The following is a 19696-nucleotide window of genomic DNA, read 5'->3' on the forward strand; positions in this document are numbered from 1 at the left end:
AGCTCCAGCTGACAAAAGGTTGTTCAGTTTTGGTGAGGCCCATAGAGCTGTGCTGTTTTTGAGGATCTTGAAGAGGTATTTTTCCCCGCAAGTTTTTATAGTGCTAAATTCTATTTATATGCTGTTGTGGTTTGTAATTCCTATAAACTATTCTATTATCACTTATAAACTTAAAGGGCACATGCATTTTCATAACCGTGGATGGAACTGCTTGCTTCCCAAATATTAAGAAAGGCTGCATACGAGTGCAGGTTTGGGTCTGCGCTGCGTTTTGTTCATTGACGCGTCACATCTTTTTCTTGTGGTTTTACTGTTTCAGAGGAGAAAGGGTTTGTGGCAAGTGACTGTTTCAGTTACTTGTCATACAAAAGGAAGGGGTGTACATCACGTTTGTTTATGACATGATGATGATTGGTTTTGTGTATCACGTAACATAGTCCTTTATTATCATAATTTTTTCCTTCACTATGTCACGTCATATCAGGACAATATTTTTGTGATGTTTTGCTCCAACTCGGAAGAAGAATTTTAAAGCTGTTACCATATTCTGAAGTTTCTCACCTTCAGAAGTAACTTTATAAACCTAAGCTTCATTGCAAGTCAATGAATCACACATTCCTGTGTGCTGCGGCCCTTTGGAAAACAGGGTTTAAAATATTTTGTGCATTCATTCTTTGAGAAATGTTATCCAGTATGCTTGAGAGGCTGGGGTCTGAGAGGGGCAAAAGTCTGAATCTTCAGGTCTTCTGAAGCTAAATTTGTCTTTGTATGGAAACTGTGTGTGTGTTTGAAAGGGAAGGAACAGATTGGACGACTTTTTTTTTTTTTTTTTTTTTTAAAATTTCATTGCATTTTATTAAAGGGAGTGGATGGGTGCAAGTTGCAGGTTTTAGGGCAGTTTTGTTGGAAGAGTCATTTGTGGAATGAAAAAGAGGTATGTGGGGGGAAAAAAAAAAAGGTTCAGCCCAGGTAATTGTTATAGCCCAGGTAATTGTTATAGCCGGTGCCATTCAAAGGAACTGGCTGGGGGGAAGCTCACATAAATCCTGAGGGGAATACCCAGTTTTTAAGAGGAAACGAGACAAATATGACCAGTTGCCCTGGTGGTTTGTTTCATCCCCTTCCTACGCACCACCTCTCTTGGCTTGTCTGAGAGAGCTCTAAATTTAGAAAACATATCAAAACACAACATTTCTGAAGGAACCCGCAGGCATTTGAAAGATGTCTGCGTGGAAGTTTCGGTGTTGTTTCAGCAGCCAGGGAGGACTGAGGTGGCTTGTGCTGGAAGCTGGAAGGCTGCCACTCCACTTCCTTTGTTCGGCTTCCTTTGCTGCATAAAACAGAGGAGACAGCAACTAACATCCTTAGTGTTAGAAAGTAATTACAGAGGTGACGATTTCAGCTTCAGATCTCACCTCCCTTGCCCTCACCAGTCCAAATGCCTGCAACCACTGCAGTCACCATCTGCGCTAGTTTCATGGCACCCCCTGCCATTTTGCAGTTTCTTCCTCACTGTAAGAAGCACCTCACCATGAAAAGTAAGGGGTTAATGACAGCAAAGACAAAAGGAAAAGGAGTTGAAGGTGTTTGCTTTCCCCTGTTACTGGTTAAAGTTTGGTATCTCAGCTGAAATGTTCAACTTCCCATGCCACATGCCTATCTCACTTTTCAGACTGAGAATGTCATGTCTTCCCCTCCCCAGAATGTTTGGCTCTTATTTATATTTTTATTATTTTATAGTTTAATAAAATTATTTTCTATAGTTTAATAAAATTATTTTCTAAGCCTTTTCTCTCTCTTTTCTTTCTGTCTCTTTTCTCCCTGCCCCAAAAGAAATAACTTGCTATAACCCCAAATTTCCCTAGTTTATACCTGTTCAGAACTCTTCATGTTTTGTTAATGAACCATTTTTTATTTCTTAGTAGTGTTTGGTTTCTGGACAAAGCTGAAGAAAACTCTTAGAAGTAAGGTGGAGAAACATTCTTTACATAGGTGTGTCTTCCTAAGTGATGAGTAATGAAATGGCTTGGTCCACGTTCCTGTTCCCTGATGCCTCTGATTGTTGCGATCCTTTCTAAACAAGTGGTTTCATAGGAAGGACTCCCCCTTGTGCACAGGGCGCCCTGTACCATAGCAGGATTTTCAGACTTACCTTCCTTTTGAGTTCGTTACGAGCTCTGAACAGATTGTTTTGCAACTCGGTTTCTTCCAGTGGCTTTGTGTGTCGAGCATTGTCAGAAACAAAACCATATTCTGCCAGACAACCTGTCTAGCGTCCATGGTCAGAGGACAGCTTGCTTGACCCTAACAGGTTGGTTAGTTTGTGTGTTGGAATGTTGTGAGCAAAGATATCACAGATACCTTTAACCGTAACTTTGGTCTTCTCGTGATGAAAAACTTAACAGTGCTGCTAATGACAGTCTGATATCACCCTCTTGCCCCAAGCCCAACTGATGAACTTGAAATTAGCCTTGTGGTGTTTGGGTGGGTTTATTTAAATAGCAAAATTTTATGGGGCATTTAACCATCTGCTTTTTCTGCATCTGAGAGGTTGATGAAGTTGTTCATATTAGAGTTTGAGGGAGTTTTAAAAGGCGTTGCATGTAGCTAATTGGGTTTCTTTCCCTGTTTAATAACATTTTCTGTGATAAGTGGAAGTATGCTGGTTAAGTGTTTTAATACATTTTTGTATTTTCTTCTACTGATGTTTTGTTGGAATTGAAATTATGAGCACACCTTTGGCAAAATACTGCCCATTTTTAGGTAGTCAATAAATTTTGTCTGTTTTTACTGTAGATTACTATAGTGGTAGTATATCCTTGTCTATGAGGAAAAACCGTATACTTAGTTACTGTTAGCTGTGTTTTAAACAAAATACTTGAATGCTGATCTCTAGAAATGTGGCCAGCCAACAGCCTGATGATGTGCGTGCATAGGCTCTATTTAGGAGATCCTCTACTCAGTAAGCCATCTCAAGTATGTTGCTTAGTTGCCTCTTGGATGAGGACAGGAATACACAATTTAAAAAAAAAAAAAAAGGAAAAAAAAAAAGGGGAGGGGGGTGTCCAAAAAAGGAGATGTTATGATCCCATCTGGAGGAGAACTGAAGTGATTGGTCTAGTGCTGTGCAGGACAACTGCCAGAAGTATCTAAGAGGGGAAAGCATACTCTTTTTTTTTCTTTTTTTTTTTTTTTTACTCAAAACCGCTTTCTGCACTGACTGTAATAGTTCATGAAGGTGAACATCCTGAACTAAATTCTGCCATCGCTTATACATCCTAAGTGTATATATTAGGCTGCCTGTGTTCCCTGTGAAAGTAAACCTGTAAACTAAACACACTTGTCAGTTGCTTGAAAAAACTGAAATTCCAAGGTTCTTCACAGCTTTTTACTTCATTTAAACTGAAATGCTTGTCAGCATTTACACTGCTGAAAGTCCTGTTCTGTGCCTTCTCTGCGAAGAGAAGTACTTGCATGTTGGCAGCTTTTGGTGGAACTCCCTCATGGGTGAGCAATTGCTTACTGGAATTACCCCAGTAATGCCACTGCCTGTTCCAGGGATGCTGCTGAAATCATTCCCAGGGCTTCAGAGCCCTTGTGGGTGTTTGCTGGCTTCACTGACCTCTGCGTAGCACTGCTGAGCGTGATGGCAGCCAGCGGGAATGGCCATGGGGGTATCTAAGGCTTCTGCAGTTTTGCTGTTAAGAACTACTATGTAGCGCGACAAATGCATTGTTTCTTGATTTTTGTATGAAAATAATTAGATAGAAAGCGTATCCTGCTACCGTTGCTTATTTCGTGGTGTCCTCCCTTCTTAAATAGTCAGTGAAATCTGTAAATCAAAAATGATCTGGTACACGTACTTTAAAGAGCAAATATTGGCTGGGTGCACATCTAGGGTACCACACTGTAGTTTAGGTAAACAGGGATTATTCCTTCATTCTCACAGGATTGTATGGAAAAAAGTCCTACCACATCAGTGATTATTTGAAAATAAAGTGGAGGTGGTTTTTAGCTGTAATTGCCCACATATTCTGATCTGAAAATTATCATCTCTCTACATGGAATCGGGATATAATTGCTTTAATAGCTATGGAATATAATTATTTGAAAAAGAGGGGCAAGCACCACTAAAGTGTTCATGAATTGCATGAAGTATCTTAAATGAATTTGTCCTACTCCTCTTGATGCTGGCATTTGAAATACTGGCTTAACATTTGTATTTATTCAAAGCGATGGTAATGTTCTAGCTGACTTCTGAGATAATCTGGTACCAATATTTTTTGGTATCGGATTTGTTTTTTTCTTCTTTGACTGGATTGCTGTGAGAGCAGAGAAAGAGGAAGGGCAGCTTTTGGCTGGAAGATCTGAACGGAGTGGAAAGAAGTGGCGGGGTGGCTTAAAGTATGGTTGAAAAATACAAATATCTGTATATTGCAAAACGGGGTGGTTTTGAACAGTGTTAGATTTTTTTTTTTTGGCTGCAAAATGTTAGTAAATAATAAAATTGTAAAATAATGTGAATCAAAAATTAAGACTCTAAGAGTGTTTTTAAATGAAGAAAATACAGAATTTACTGTACAGTCTGATGTAATTAGAGCAAGGAGGTAGTTGCTCTGATAGAAGACAATTTTTTCAGTATTGAATCCCTGGGTGAAGAGGAGTCTCTGTATTGTGATTTTTATTATTTTTTTTTTTTTCAACGTCAAGCCCAAGTGAAGGTGAAAGCATAGCTTGAAATAATCTGACAGCCTAAATGACACAAAACAGGGCAGTGCAAATGTGAACTGAATGTTTTTATGGAGTTCTGTAGTCAGCATTCATTCTAAAGCTTTCCTTGCAACCTATTTGTGTGTAGTATTTGTCTTCATGTATACGTATAGTACCATCGGCTCTGTGTCTCTGGAATCTCAGCAAGAAGACCTCCACAGAAAGCTTCAAAACGTCTTTCTGTATCACCTACCACTGGGCATTGAAACATCAATCTTCTCAATTCTGCAATTTCTTCCTTAGCAAAGCACAACTCCCTTCAATTTCTCAGAATTCTTTCAGAATCCTTAAAGTTTGCATGGTCTTTAATATGACGATAATGAGCTACCTTCAAATATAATAATGGACCTTTTTGTTTTCTTACGTGTTTTGTTCTGCAGATTAAAGTGGGGAAAAAAAACAAACACAGAAACATTGTCGACTGGATAGATTTTTCAACATGAATCGTGCTTTTAGCAGGAAGAAAGGTAAGTAACTTAGCTTATGTTCCATGGGAGACATAAATATCATGTATAAATTCTTTAGAATATCAAGAATTATACAAGGAAGTACTTATGCATAATTGTACCTAATTAATTAGGTAGAAATGGGCAGCCTACTATAAGATACACAGAGCAAAGCATTCTCAATTGATAGTTATAGAGCTTTCTGGATTGTAAGGCTTATGTTGAATTTCATAATATTTTCTTTATTGAGGGGAAATGTGTGTATACGTATATATATATATATATAAAATGCACACTTTTTTTATTTTCTGCACACACCAAAGGATGCGCTGAAGGGTTTTAGAACTCCTAAAGAGCTAGTGACTTCTGTATTTATTACATATATTCATTGGATTCTTATTCTTGGAGAAGCTATTTTAGAAAACTGTATTTAACATACTTGAAATAGCTCATGCAGCAGAATGTCTCTTAGCTTTAAGAAGCTATTCTGAATTTGTAGCAGTCTGAAATGGTATGCTTTCCAAAAGAATATCAAACCACTAAATATTCAGAGTTATGTATGTTGCTCTTCTGGCTCGCTTATTTTCTTTTCACAGTCTGTTTATGATTAAACCTAAGTTTTAGATGGAGCATTAGAGATGCAGCTTTTTTTATTCACAGCTTTGTTGCTACTTTCCCCATTTGTTTGTAATTTAGAAAATACTCACCAGGTGTAATTCCTTTCTTTTTCATGTAATTCCTTTATTTTTCATGTTTTCTTCCGAAGATTCTGAAGTGTGATACACACTGAGCCAGAGCTCCTGCTTTAATAACTAGGTGTAAACTCAATTGGAGTAAGTGTAAAAGTTTTGTTTATCTAACACAAATTCCTGCTTTGGTATCAATATCAAAGCTGGAAATAAAAGGAATCTGCCATAACTTTTACCAACATGAAATGGTAGCATCACTGCAGCCTTCCATGCCTAGTACATTTATTTGTTATAGCCACATGAATCAAGATAACGTAAGTAGTCCAGAATATCAGCAGACATAGCTTGATTGCAAAAGGAAGATACACTTATTTGCAAAGGCTACAAAACCCAATGAAGGATCATTTGATAACCAGTTGCATGATGGATGCTGAGGAAATAAGCTCAAAACCATAGCCCGCACTTTTCTTAAGGACTGATGTATTTTCTTATGTAGGTTTTTAACACCTCTGTCAACATCCGTATCTACCAGCTGCTTGATAGCGTTGCCTATCTTCTTCCAAATATTTTGAGAGGCCATTTCTACATTCTTTAACTGTGGTTTTATTTATCACAGCTGGGAAAGAAGCTTGGGTTTTGTAGATATTTTTTTTTTTCCCTAGGCAACCACAGAATATTTTTTTTCCTTTTTTCTAATGACTCTTGATAATATTTGCAACTCGGACTGCCATCTTTCAGAAATAGACCGGCAGTGTTTTATAGGATATCTTCCTCAGTGTTTTGAGAACTCTAAAATGCTTTTTTACTAATTCTCATTGCCCTTGCCAGTGTCTGCATCTTGCTTTTATGATCAAATTGTGAAGTTGTATCCTCAGGTATCTGGGATCATTTGAGGAGTCTGGATTCATTCCCTTCTTTTTTCACTACTTCTTCATAAGAAAACTCTTACTGACCTCACCTAAGTTCTTGGAATTTGTGTGGTCAAGGGCATCTGCTGTGTTGTTCAGTTGATTTTGCGTGCTATTCTCCTTACCCCAACAAGAAAAAAGTATCATAAAAGAAGCACTTCGTTGTGCAATTGTGGATTTTTACAAATGATTCACAACTTGAGTAACCAGAAGAAATAAATACCGTCATCCACTTATTTTACTCATAGTATCACACGCAATATTTTTATTCTTTTATCCTAGGAAAAACACAAATTTCAGTTAAGTGGGTTTCAAGAATAAGTGAAAATTACGTATTTTTCATAGAGCTTTCAGAAAAGCTTGGCCGTACCAGCATTTGTGTCTGATGACTGCCTTTTAGAGCAGGTTCAGACAGGTTCAATTGCTGAGCCTCCTTTATTTTATTTACTGATTTTACTCCTAGACTTCAGAGATAGAACAATTTCCACACCTGTGTTTGGTGGGATTGTTTGTGGATTTCTTCTGTTTAGGAGAATGTGGATATTTTGAGGAGTTAACTACGGGAGTGCCATGACTTGCCTAGCAGTTCTCTCTAAATTGTAATTAGCCTCCTGGTGGCGATGCTGGTAGGGTTTGTGCTAATCACAAGTTTGTATCAGTCTGTTACCTTGAAGCTACGTAAACAACAGTCTCAAATATATAGGATGAGGTGAATTTAAACAGATCTGAGTGGTGCTTTCACTGCCAAAGGTTATCTGACCTGCGCAGACTTACAGACTAAGTGTCCTCTAATCCTCATTGACATGCTCGGTCTATACTAGCTTTTCAGTACAAAGCGTATCTAGAACATAGGAGTTAGGGCCATAGCTCCTTATCTTTTTGAACCAGGTAAGCTGGTGACTAGAATGACTCTTTGTCTGTGCCGTAGTCTCTGAAAAGATCAGTTCTTGCTCCATCACCTGGTTCAAACAGCAGGACTTTCTTCTAAGCACAAGTACTTGTTGTAAGTTTGTTTTTGAGGGCCGTGATTTGAGCATGAAACAGCCACTTCCACCGGCAAGGTGTGCTGAGTGCTCTGACCTTAAAAACAGATGTTACAGTCTTCGCCTCTCTCATTCCCAGAGATTTTGCACAAACTTCTAACCTGGACGCCTCATGCTTGTATTTTAGTTGTATTTGTTTTCATTGGGATGATAATAATTTTAATTAAAGACTTAATTGATGTGCTTAAATCTCTAGTTGATTGGGAGTAAAATTAAGTTGTTCATCTTTCATCCTAATAATGACAACGAAAAACGTAGGAAAATGTGAAGTTTAAGGAAATTCAGCTTGTTTCAGGAAGTACTCGCACAAGCAGTCCTAAATACATGAAATTTTTTTTGTAGTCCAAGTTGTAGTATCAATAGCCATGAGTTCATATGGGAACAGGGAAACAACAAAAATACTGACCAAAAATAGGCAATTTTTGGTTTAAAGCTGGTATCAGCACCTGCTGAAGTTGCGTGTTTTAATGTGAAAAAAAGTAGTACCTGTTCAAAATAAAACAGCCTTTCTGTTGACTTCAGAAGTAGTTGGTTGGACTACCAATTACATATGTTTTGGAGAAGATATGATGTTATGGCAATATTATATGACAGTACAAACTGTACAAAAATATATATTGTTTTCCATTCCTTGATGAATGAGTGCAGTAAACTGTAGGTTTTATAGATTATCTTTTTTTTTTTTTAAGGATCTCTCTCCTTCTCGCACAGAAACAAATACAGAACAGTGTTATGTATATTCTTGCTGCTTTGTTGTTATGACAAAGCTTGTGAAAACATGTATGTATCTATCACACTATAAGGAGCTGCTTTTACATATGGTCCAGGTTTGGGTCACAGTTTCTGAAGAATCCTCTTAATTTTTCCTTTGATTTTTTCTTTTAAAGTCAGGTGTGGTAACATGCTCACTTTGAAATGTTGTAGTGCAAAAATTCTGTGGTGCAGATCGAAGTCTGTGAATCTCAAAATATGTTTGCATCTTGATAATGTCGGTCTCTCTTTTAAGTAGTTTAGGGATATTAATGTAATTCTTCTGTAACATTTTTGTAAATGCTATATTTTATGTGACTTTTTTCTCATTATTACTTTATTGGTATCTAAATTGAATTACCTATTTGTTCTTAATTTATATGTGATTGTGTATATAGGTAACATGTATACAAAAAAGAGAAAACATTAACTATGGGGGTTTTGGTTTGCTTTGGGTTCGTTTTTTTTTTTTTTTTAGTGGATGGAGGTGTATCTCCTATATGAATTTGGCACGTTTTACTGATTCTGTGGCCTTCTATTCAAAGCCATTAGTATCAGAATCGGTGCATATAACTAAACAAAAATCAATTAGTATTTGTTGACTTTTGCCTCATCAGAAATGTGAAAGAAAACTACTGTTCCTCCTAGACAGAGGCATTTCTAAATACGGAAGGACTGTAATCCAAAACTTCTGGGAGAAAGAGTGAAACTTTTTGAGTGTCTCAAAATAGTGCTAACAACGTAGGTGTGTATGTCAACTTTGGGCTAAATTTAGTACTGAATTACAACGTGTGACTTCACTGGACTTCAGTGAGGCTGTAAGTCACAGTTGTAGTTAGTTCATTCTTTACTATACCTCAATGGTCCTCCTTCGTGCCAGAATAAATGTCAGCCTGACTTTACACCTGGCACAAAGTTCCATGCCAAAGCAGCTGTTGTATGCGGGGAATCTTAATTTTCTAATTTTGTTTCCCCATACAATAGCAGTTCATAAGGTTGGTAACTGGTGCCACATTATCAGCTCATGAGATGTAGATGGTATTCATAATGCTAAATGGAATATATTAAAGTAGTAGCCTGTCATAAATCATAAGCCATAACATATCATTTCTGTGCAATGGCTTTTTATGAATCTCATTTATGAAAGTGTAGGCAGATGAATTTAATGGACAGGGTCTGACATATAAAAAAATGCAGTCAAAGATTATAGGATGCTCTTTTATGTGAACAGACTGGCTACAATATGATCTTTATTTTCATTGTAAACTTACGCTGCATTCCAGAGATGACAGATGTTTTATTTAATGTTTCTTTCTCTGAATGAGTAGACAAAAGGTGAAGCCCCAAAAGGGTGAAGGGAATAAGTATAAGCCTAAAGCAAATACTTTCATTCTGTCAGAAGAGTATATTTCACATCGGTGATTTAAACAAATGGGCTGTTGTGTGCTGGACTTCCACATCAACAAGAATGACAGAAAAAAAGCATAAAGAAAGAGTAGATACTCATATCCTTTAAAGGCGTATAAATAGTCATTCCTCATCGTGGTCTTCAGATATTCTTGTGATTGCACTTTGTCCTTTCATAAAAGCACTCATCACCTTCCAGAAAAAAAAACAACCCTAGGTCTAAATCTCCTCTTCTGTCCCACCCCCAAAAAGCTGCTGGTTGATGTTCATGGGATTTTTTTTAAATAAGAATTTTTTCAAGAGCAAAGTTTGGCAGGAAAAAAGGGTGCTTTTTTGTATACCAGATATTTCTGTATTCTTTTAGTCTCGGTTGACACAAAAATTAGTTCTCTTAATACTTTTTTAATAGCTCCCCAAAGAGGTTTTGTGTGTTCCGGATACTGCTTCTTGAGTTTTGAGATACAGGGTCGTGTGGAAAACAAGTATTCAGTGACCAAGTCTCCTTTTTGGATTGGTAACCGAGTATATTTTTTTTAAGTATCAGTTGTACTATTACATTGTTCTCATTACACTATGGAGATACCCTTTCAAGTATGCCACCAAGGAGAGTTGAAGGGTTACTACCTTAATTTGGGAAGGGCCAAATCGTCTTTTGTTGGTGGGACGAGGAAGTGGCTAGTTCTGCAGCATGTGTGTGTTTGTGTGCATTTGTATGCGTCTCTATGTATTTACTTATATTCTGAAAGCAGAAGGAACACATCTAATTGTTTAGGAAAGAAATTATTACAGTATGTCTTTAGAAGATGAATAGCTACAAGTGAGGAGTATGCTTTGGAAACCTTCTCCATAGGATTTACGTTGGGTCTGCACAGATAAAAGCCCAATTTTTCTCTTTTTTTTTTTTTTTCTGTTAAGATGAGAATAGGAAGATAATTTCCTGTTGGCTATTTTATCTGCATTATCTTTGGAAAGATATTGCAGAAATCATCTTATCTATTGCCTGCTTTAATGATTATTCTAGCCAAGTTAACAATGATTTTTACCACAATAACTATCTGTTGCTCCTGCAAGGAGGTCCTTTTAAGAACATACATGCACTGCTTAACCATAAAGCGCTAAATACTGATTTCAGAATGGGAACAGTGTTGAAGGAGTCTTAAGCTTTTTGGTTTCTACCCTATTAAAATTTATATGGCTTAACTTACAGAATGTTAAATGATTCACATGGCGGTTTGACAAGCATATCTTTCGAGATCTACAAGCTAATAAATTCTTGATGTAAGTTGTTACCAGTGTACGATGCAGAGTTCTTGTCCAAGTGTACTATTGCGAGTACCTTCCCCAAGCTACGACCTAAATGGTTCATGAGTTACATAGGTACACTGCTAGTTAACTGAATGAATGTCTAATTAAAGACAAGATGTATAATTCTGTGTGAAATAAATTTGGATGAGTACCAACCATACCATGATAGGAATAACAACGACTACTTAATTTTGTAGGATATAGTCTTATAAAGCTGTTGGCAAATTGCAAAGAACATACAAAATATGTATGTACTATATGTACGTAAGTACTCTGTATGTAGAATACATACAGAGTATTGTATGTATAGCTGGAGGTCAGTGACGAGTGGTGTTCCCCAGGGGTCAGTACTGGGTCCAGTCCTCTTCAATATATTCATCAATGACCTGCATGAGGGGATAGAGTGCACCCTCAGCAAGTTTGCTGAAGACATAAAGCTGGGGGGGTGGCTGACCCACCAGAGGCTGTGCCACCATGCAGAGAGACCTGGACAGGCTGGAGAGTTGGGCGGAAATTATGAAATTCAACAAGGGCAAGTGTAGGGTGCTGCACCTGGGGAGGAATAAACCCATGCACCAGCACAGGTTGGGGGCTGACCTGCTGGAGAGCAGCTCGGTGGAAAGAGACCTGGGAGTCCTGGTGGACAACAGGGTGACCATGAGCCAGCAATGTGCCCCTGTGGCCAAGAAGGCCAATGGCATCCTGGGGTGCATCAAGAAGTGTGGCCAGCAGGTCGAGGGAGGTCATCATTAGAACAATTAAAATTCTGTTTTAACTGTATTGAGATTCCAATTTCTGTTCCTTTTCCTTTGTTTTGCCCTACCAAACTGACGCACACTATGTTCTTACTTTAACAGTTTGAAATTCTTCAAAAACTTGCCTTTTTAACAATATTTGACAAGCTTAATTGATACTTTTCAAAATTTATTTATAGTTATACTGGAACAGTTGACTGAACTCTGACTCCAAAAGTGAAAGGTGGAGTTGGAGGTTTGATCTGTACATACGTCTTAGTGAAAACTTGTGAAAATGTGTTCACTTAAAAGAAATTACGCTACACCAGTAATCTCTTTTTCAACTTTTATCTTAACTTTTATCCTAAACCAGAAGCTTTTATCAAAGCCACAGTGTAGCTCTTCTGGTGACAGAAAGACATAAGAGGTATAAGCTAAATCGCTCAGAATGTTTTTCTCGTTTTCCCTTTAATTTAGGAAGTTGAACTTGTTAAAAGTTCTTAACATCAACAACTTAGAAGTGCAAAAGGAAAGATCTGCTAATCATTGGTCAGTTGCATTAATATATTATTATGATCCTGTTTTCCTTTCTTGTCAAAACCTACATAGTAGCATCCGTATCTTAAAATATATAGTATAAAATGTGTAGGTTATGCAGCGAGTGTTACTATTTGAGGAAATGCAAATACTAGCCTTTTCTTTCATTTTGTAACTATGCCAACCCAGCATTCTATGATATCATTTTTCTATTTTAGTAATTGGCTGTTTGAAACCATTCATGAAGTCCTAGATAGTATGAGAGGAGGACAGAGAGGCTAAGCATTCTGCAAAGCTCGCTCTGTTCTAGGGAGATACAGCTTCAATGTCTTGGCAAAGAATAAATACGCCTCCAGAGAACATTTTATATTTGCCAAAAAAAAAACAAGGAAAAGAAAGAGCAAAAGTAATTATTTTTTAATTATGCATATTGATGGACATATACTATATGTGCTTAGGGCAGAATCTGACTCATAATTTCAATTGCTTGATCATGGTAACCTAGTAGTAACCTTAATAAATTGCTGCTATTAGACACACAGATTGTACTCAGACATTCCTCTAGAGGGTGGTTGGAACAAATACTGTAGCTGAATTATAGAAGAACATGGGTAGATCTATGTTCGTTAATAAATGTTTTGATATTGCATTCAGATGAAAACTCCGGTAAGAAGCCTTAAGTCTCATGGCTCAGCGTATCAGTTCATTCATTGCCTGCATTGTCGAGAAGACAGATTCTACCTTGTTGTCTGACTCACTTAAGTGAGGTTTGTGAGAACCTGCCTCTTGTTGCAGTGCAGGATAAAGAAAATGATTTAACAGGGTGCCCCGTTGTGAAGGTTTTCTTTATTTATACAAAAATAGATACTCTAGGAAAAATTAAAGATACATACCTGTATACACACACTGAAGCGAATAAGTTATTTGTTCCCTGAAGCATTAATACCTAGATGAAGCACTGATCTTGTGGGATGCTCTCTTCTTCTTCAGGAGGCTGTTATTAGGCTCATTGTCTTAGAAGATCTTTCTTTTTATAGCCAGTTTTGTAAAGCAGGAAAAAGACAGTTCGAAGATTTGTTCTCTTCTCTTAGCATGGAAATCATCCATTGATGTCAAAGAGATTTTGTTTCAGTAAAGAATAAAGGCGTTTAGTTTTCACCTTCTAGAAATTATTGTATTTTCACTGTGGCACTAAAACAAAACAAACAAACAAAAGTTAAAACCAGAGTCTTTCTCTGTTCACCATATTAAATGGAATGGCCACTAGGTCTCATATGCTTTGATAAATGCTTTGGAAACATAGTTGAGTAGAGCCTCTCTTAGCATGCATGAATTAATGATGAGAGTGGGGCTTAGGGAAGCGGTTAACTGAACTTACGCTGTTGAGTATTGTTTTGCCATTTAGAAAATAGTTCATCACTGCCTCTCTACTAAATCCATTCTATAATATCTATGGGCAGTAAAGTGTGGAGAAATTAATCTCAAAGGGAGAACAATTTCTTGGCACTGTTACTGCTTTTCTTTTTGGTAGATGAATGGTCAGCTGTGCTGTTATCTAACCTAGTGTCAGCCACCGCTAAGTGCAGCACAGTTGTTCGGGGTACTTTATGAAGTCCCTGAGTCTGTTGACTTCAGCGTGTGATTTGTCAGCACGTTCTTCTTTGCTGGCTCTCCCAACACAGCTGAGGCCCCTGAAATGGCTTACACGGGTGCTCCCAGATGACGTGATGACCAAGCATTTGATGTGAAATGCAGACTGTAAAGGAATCTTTCCTTTATAATGGAAAGGGGCTGGCATGATTCAAGGGGGACTAGAAAGGAGTGAAGTCTCAGTTCCGAGCACGGTTAATCCTCTGACCGTGAAAGTACCCAACCCCCTGCCTCTACCCTTGCAGTTCTGTCTGTCAAACCCCAGGTCTTCCAAATGTTAATTTTATGCAGTTTTTCCACTGCCCTTAGCAGAGTAGTGTGTGCTGGCAGGGAGCAAAACCTGAGAAGCTCTCACTAAAAAACTAGATGGGATGCTGTGCTGCTGCTGCCACAGAGACTCTCTAGAAGCCTGTGCCTCCCAGTTAGCATGCCATGCACGTGAAGAGGTGGTGTGTAGAGGCTACAGGATTACTAACTCTCTATAACCAGGGCTGTGCCTTACCCTGTGCCCTTGAATTCTGACCAGTGATTCTTCTTCCCATCTTTTCTCCCTTACAGTGCCAGAGTGTTTGGCAAAACCACCAAATACTTAGGCTTTTACCTCTTAGAATCTCTCATACCTCACTCAAGCTAAACTCTACTTAGGATTTAATGGACTCTGGATGGCTCAAACTCATAATTCTCAAAAAATACCTGAGCATTTATTTAAAATTTAATGTAAATGCTAAGGCAGCCTAGATCAAGAGCTTCAGACAAGATCTAAAATAACTGTAGTTTTCAGCCAGTGTGATAGCACGAGTGTCTTTTTACTTTCTACTGCTGTTATGTTAGATGCATGCAGTTGTCAGTTTTGGTTTTATCTAGGCTTTTGGTCCCTTCTTTAGGACTTACTGTTTTATTTATCTTTAAAATGTCTAGAACTCTTGCTGCTATATAGCTAGTAAAATAATAATATGAACTGTGATTTTTTTCATTGTAGAGTTTCATATTTTGTTGCTTCAAAATGAATAATTAAGTACTAAGCTGTGAAAACCCATTTAAAATTAATTCAAAAAGTGAGGGATCATGCAAACCACAATCCACATCTACATCATGTATTTAAATGAATACCTGTTTTATAGGTTTTCTTTTTTTCATATTTTTCTGGTTTATTGAATGCAAAATGTCTGAAACCTGGTGTTTTCCAACTTCTGTGAAATCAAACTAAGCAGTATTTCAAAAGCTGCTGAGAATCACATAAATTCAAAATTGGAGCTTACAATTCAGAGGGAAATGCTGGTAACAAACTTCCCCATAATGGCTTCCATGATTTTTTGCATGTCTTTGGATCAGTGTGCATTTTGCCTTGTATTGATTTTGTTTAGCATTAAGATCAGGCATTTGTTTAGCATTAAGGATCACAGGTCAGCAGGAGAGCACCTGGAGTACAGCACAAAGGAATTCCAGGCCCTTCAGCCAGTAGGTCAGCCTCATCAGGGGCCCATGCAAATGCATGTAGCATGGGGAAGAAACCAGAGGAGTTGAGACCTGCCCACGCCTGCAGAGCTGTGATTTTATTGGCATCACAGAGACATGGTGGGATGGCTCCTATACTGAAGTGTTGGAATGGAAGGATACAGGTGAGGGAGACAAGGAGGGGGTGTTGTCCTCTGTCAATGACCATGTGGAGTGCATGGAGCTCCACTTGGGGATGGATGAGGAGCCGATCGAGAGTTTATGGGTCAAGATTAAAGGGAGGGCAGGGACGGGTGATGTTACTGTGGGGGTCTGCTACAGGCCACCCGACCAGGAAGATAGGAGCAGCCTCATGTTCGCAAGCCCTGGTCCTCATGGGGGACTTTGACCACCCCGATATCTGTTGGAGGGCATAAGCAATCCAGGAGGTTCCTGGAATGGATTGATGGTAACTTCCTTTTCCAAGTGATAGAAGAGCCAACGAGGGGAGATGCTATACTGGACCTTGTTCTCACCAACAAGTAGGGGTTGGTGGGGAATGCAAAGCTCAGGGTCAACCTTGGCTGCAATGACCAATAAAATGGGGGAGTTCAAATCCTTAGGGCAGTGAGGAGGGCGCACAGCAAGCTCGCTACCCTGGACTTCAGGAGAGCAGACTTTGGCCTCTTGAGGGATCTGCTTGGTAGAGTACCATGGGCTAAAGCTCTGGCGTGGAGAGGGGCCTAAGAAAGCTGGTTAATATTCCAGGATCACCTCCTTCCAAGCTCAGGAGAGATGCATCCTAACAGCAAGGAAATCAGGCAAAGCCACCAGGAGGCTTTGGATTAACCATGGATTGGACAAGCTCAAACACAAAAAAACAAGCCTAGAAAGGGTGGAAGCAAGGACAGGTGGTGGAATCCAGAGGATTCCTGCACTGTGCAGGTCTTCACTCCGCTGCAGTAAGCGTGATGGGGCAGAGAGCAGTCCTGCCTTTGTTGCCAGCTTCCTCTCTGTCTGGGACTTGCCGTCAAGCCCAGGCACCAGTCTGCTTGTCTGGCCTTCAGCAGTGCGCTGACTTGAAATACAACGCTTACAGTTAACGCAGGACCTTTTGCGATTGGACAAGCGGTAAGGGTTTTAAACCGAAAGAGGGTAGATTTAGATTTAGATCTGCATACAAGGAGGAAAATTTTTACAGTGTGGGTGGTGAAACACTGGAACATTTGCCCAGAGGTGGTAGATGCCCCATCCCTGGAAAAATTCAAGCTCAGGTTGGATGGGGCTTTGAGCAACATCTTTAACTAGATGAAGGTGTCCCTGGTCATTGCAGGGGGAGGTGGACTAGATGACCTCCAAAGGTCCCTTCCAATCCAAAGTACTCTATGATTCTATCTTTTGGGATGTCAGGCTTTATTCTAACATTCCTAATTCACACTGATTCTTATCTTTTAGTTGTGGGTAATGTCAGCTTCTGATATTCTCTCTCAAAATAGAGATCAGGTTTCAGGTCCTAAAATATTCTGGGAAATAAGTGCTGTTCTTTGTTCCGGTATTCCAATCAAAAGACACAATTGAAAGGAAGAGCCACTTCAATGCATAATCATACTCCTGGGTGCTGCTGAATGGACAAATCATGCTTCCTTAATTAAGAAGTGATAATATCACTCTTCAGTAATGGAGCTGAATGTTACTGTCATCTAGAATGAAATTTGCTTCAAGAAAAAAAATTTCCTCCAGCTTGGCAGTTTTGATCCTTTTACTGTGGTGAATATCTTGTTTAATAGTTTTCTTGCTGATGTATATTCAAAAATATTTAGTTACTGGTTTGGCATTAATAAGCGTCATGGCTCTTGAAGAATTTGCAGTGAACAGGATTTTATTGTTCTTACATGTAAACTAACAAAAAAATGAGTAATTGCTCGAACTGCAACTCCCATTAAAGGCAAAGGGAAAAAGGGTAGAATTTTGCTTTAAGCTATATTCTGTTACTTAATTCAATAAAGTTCCAGATTTATGACTTTAATTCATGCTCATTAAAACAGGAGTATTCTCATGTTAGAAAATACTACTAAATATTGAATGTGTGGAGTATAAAACACTGCTCAGTGTTAGAGAGTCTATCATGCGGTTGGTAATACAATTTAGTATTTTTGAACATTTTTATTTTTTTAAAATGCTTTCAAATGAGAAAACTTTTAAAAACGGCTTCTAAATTTCTAATAAAAAGAAGTTTTTTCTAATGTTTGGAATTCCACCTTGAATTATGTAGAGCATTCTAAATGGCTGTTAAAAAGAAGGAGGGAAGGTGTATTTCACAAATGATGAACTCATCGTGTCACCACACGAAACATGCAGCAGGAAAAGTAAGAGAATAGCGCAGTCTTGCGTTGTGAAAATCATTGAAGGAACATGTGCAAATTCATTTAGGATACATAAGGAAAGATTAAAGAAGATCTAAACTTCTGAATCAGTTACCACCATCCCACTTCCTTCTCTTTTCTTATAGAAGGATTAGGGCTTTTTTTCTATCAGTTATCCTGTGATAATTTTTCCAAAATTATTTCCTTTGTTCATTTAATGGCTTGATAATTCATCCAAAAAAGCACGTAATTCATCAAAAAAAAACTAATTAGAAGCACAACACGCAGTCAATAATAGCAGGATACAGAAAATACTGAACTGAGGCAGAAATACCAAACAAACTTAGACCAATAAATGTGTTTGGGGGGGGGGGGAGATGGAATTCTTATGGTAAATCAAGTTGGTTAAAATGGGAAGTGTGCCTAAGAGAAGTAACTAGGTTCTTTCATGTAAATCTTTGGGAAGTTGTGAGATATGCTGCATTTCCCTCCATCCCCAATAACTGCTTCAGACAGGTATTTATCTAACTAAAAGGCGGGTTGTTGATATTTTCCAGATAGTTAAATTAAAAATTGAATAATGTATTCAGTGCTTCTTTTATTTTGCTTTTCTGTAGACAAAACATGGATGCACACTCCTGAAGCCTTATCAAAGCATTATATTCCCTATAATGCAAAGGTAAGAAAATATGAAGTTATTTTGTCCTTTTACCTTTAGAACACAGCACATTCTGTCTTGCTTTTCATTTGAAAACTGCAAACATGAATTAGCCAAATGAAATAGTGAAGAAAAGCTTAGTAAATGTCTGTTTTGCAGATGAAAAATTTGGGTTTCTTAAATAATGGTCAATTGATTCTTGTTCTGAATTATTTGATGGTTTTCTAGAAAGCAGACCGGTGTTCCTCTTCTACTTGATGCTCTGTTTCTTTTTAATGGATGCAAAATGGATGGAAATTTTGAGTGCAAAGGAATTTAACATCAGGCTGCATGTCTACAGTACTGTAAAAATTAAAATTAATAGCACAAACTTCTTCTGAACAATAGCAAAGGCAATGACTAATGATCCTGTCTGCCGGATATATTGAAATGTCAAATACTCTGAAAATATGGTAGAATAATAATGGAATTTTTGCACACTAAAACCAGAAGTTTTACTCATGTTTTCTTATCCCAGTTACAGTGTAGTTCTACAATAGCAATTAATCTAACCTACAGTTAGTCTAATGACATCTGTTCACAGGAAACACATCTTCCTAAAGTAATGAGTTAGAAAATGGTTTGCGAAAAGGAGGAGGGAATACACAGTAATCAGCATAACTCAGGGTAAACTGAGTCATTGGCTATTACTTGCCTAAACTGGGAGGGTGATTCCATAAGATTCCACAGTGGTCTGTTCTGGGTGAAGGTCTTGTATGATTGGTATTTTTTAATATAAAAATAAAAATTCTTTCACAGGCCAGGACTCAGTTTCCTATGTTGGTATTCCCTGCTATTGTGTTTGCAATTTCCTTTTGCTTAGTATTGCCGCACAGTGAGCAAGTGCTTGTAGTGGAAATTTTAGTCTCGTTCTGCTAGTTGCCAGGTGAACATGTTTTTATTCTGTGTGCTCTCAAACTGAATTTTGGACCACAGGATATATTACCATTTAACTGTGTAGCC

At 38.1% G+C, this 19696-nt stretch overlaps 1 protein-coding gene across 10 annotated transcripts in view; it reads left to right on the top strand.

Annotated features, from left to right (window-relative positions):
• GULP1 (GULP PTB domain containing engulfment adaptor 1) overlaps window positions 1–19696 on the top strand; it is a 172303-nt gene that overhangs the window by 77953 nt on the left and 74654 nt on the right. For all 10 annotated transcript variants that reach the window (XM_074593821.1, XM_074593828.1, XM_074593826.1 and 7 more), the window contains 2 exons: window positions 5151–5237; window positions 18654–18715. In XM_074593821.1, the coding sequence (XP_074449922.1) occupies window positions 5210–5237; window positions 18654–18715 (90 nt within the window). In that variant the 5' untranslated portion in view covers window positions 5151–5209. The remainder of the gene's footprint in view (window positions 1–5150; window positions 5238–18653; window positions 18716–19696) is intronic.

The sequence above is a fragment of the Larus michahellis genome, chromosome 7, assembly GCF_964199755.1.
Source record: "Larus michahellis chromosome 7, bLarMic1.1, whole genome shotgun sequence".
NCBI lineage: Eukaryota > Metazoa > Chordata > Aves > Charadriiformes > Laridae > Larus > Larus michahellis.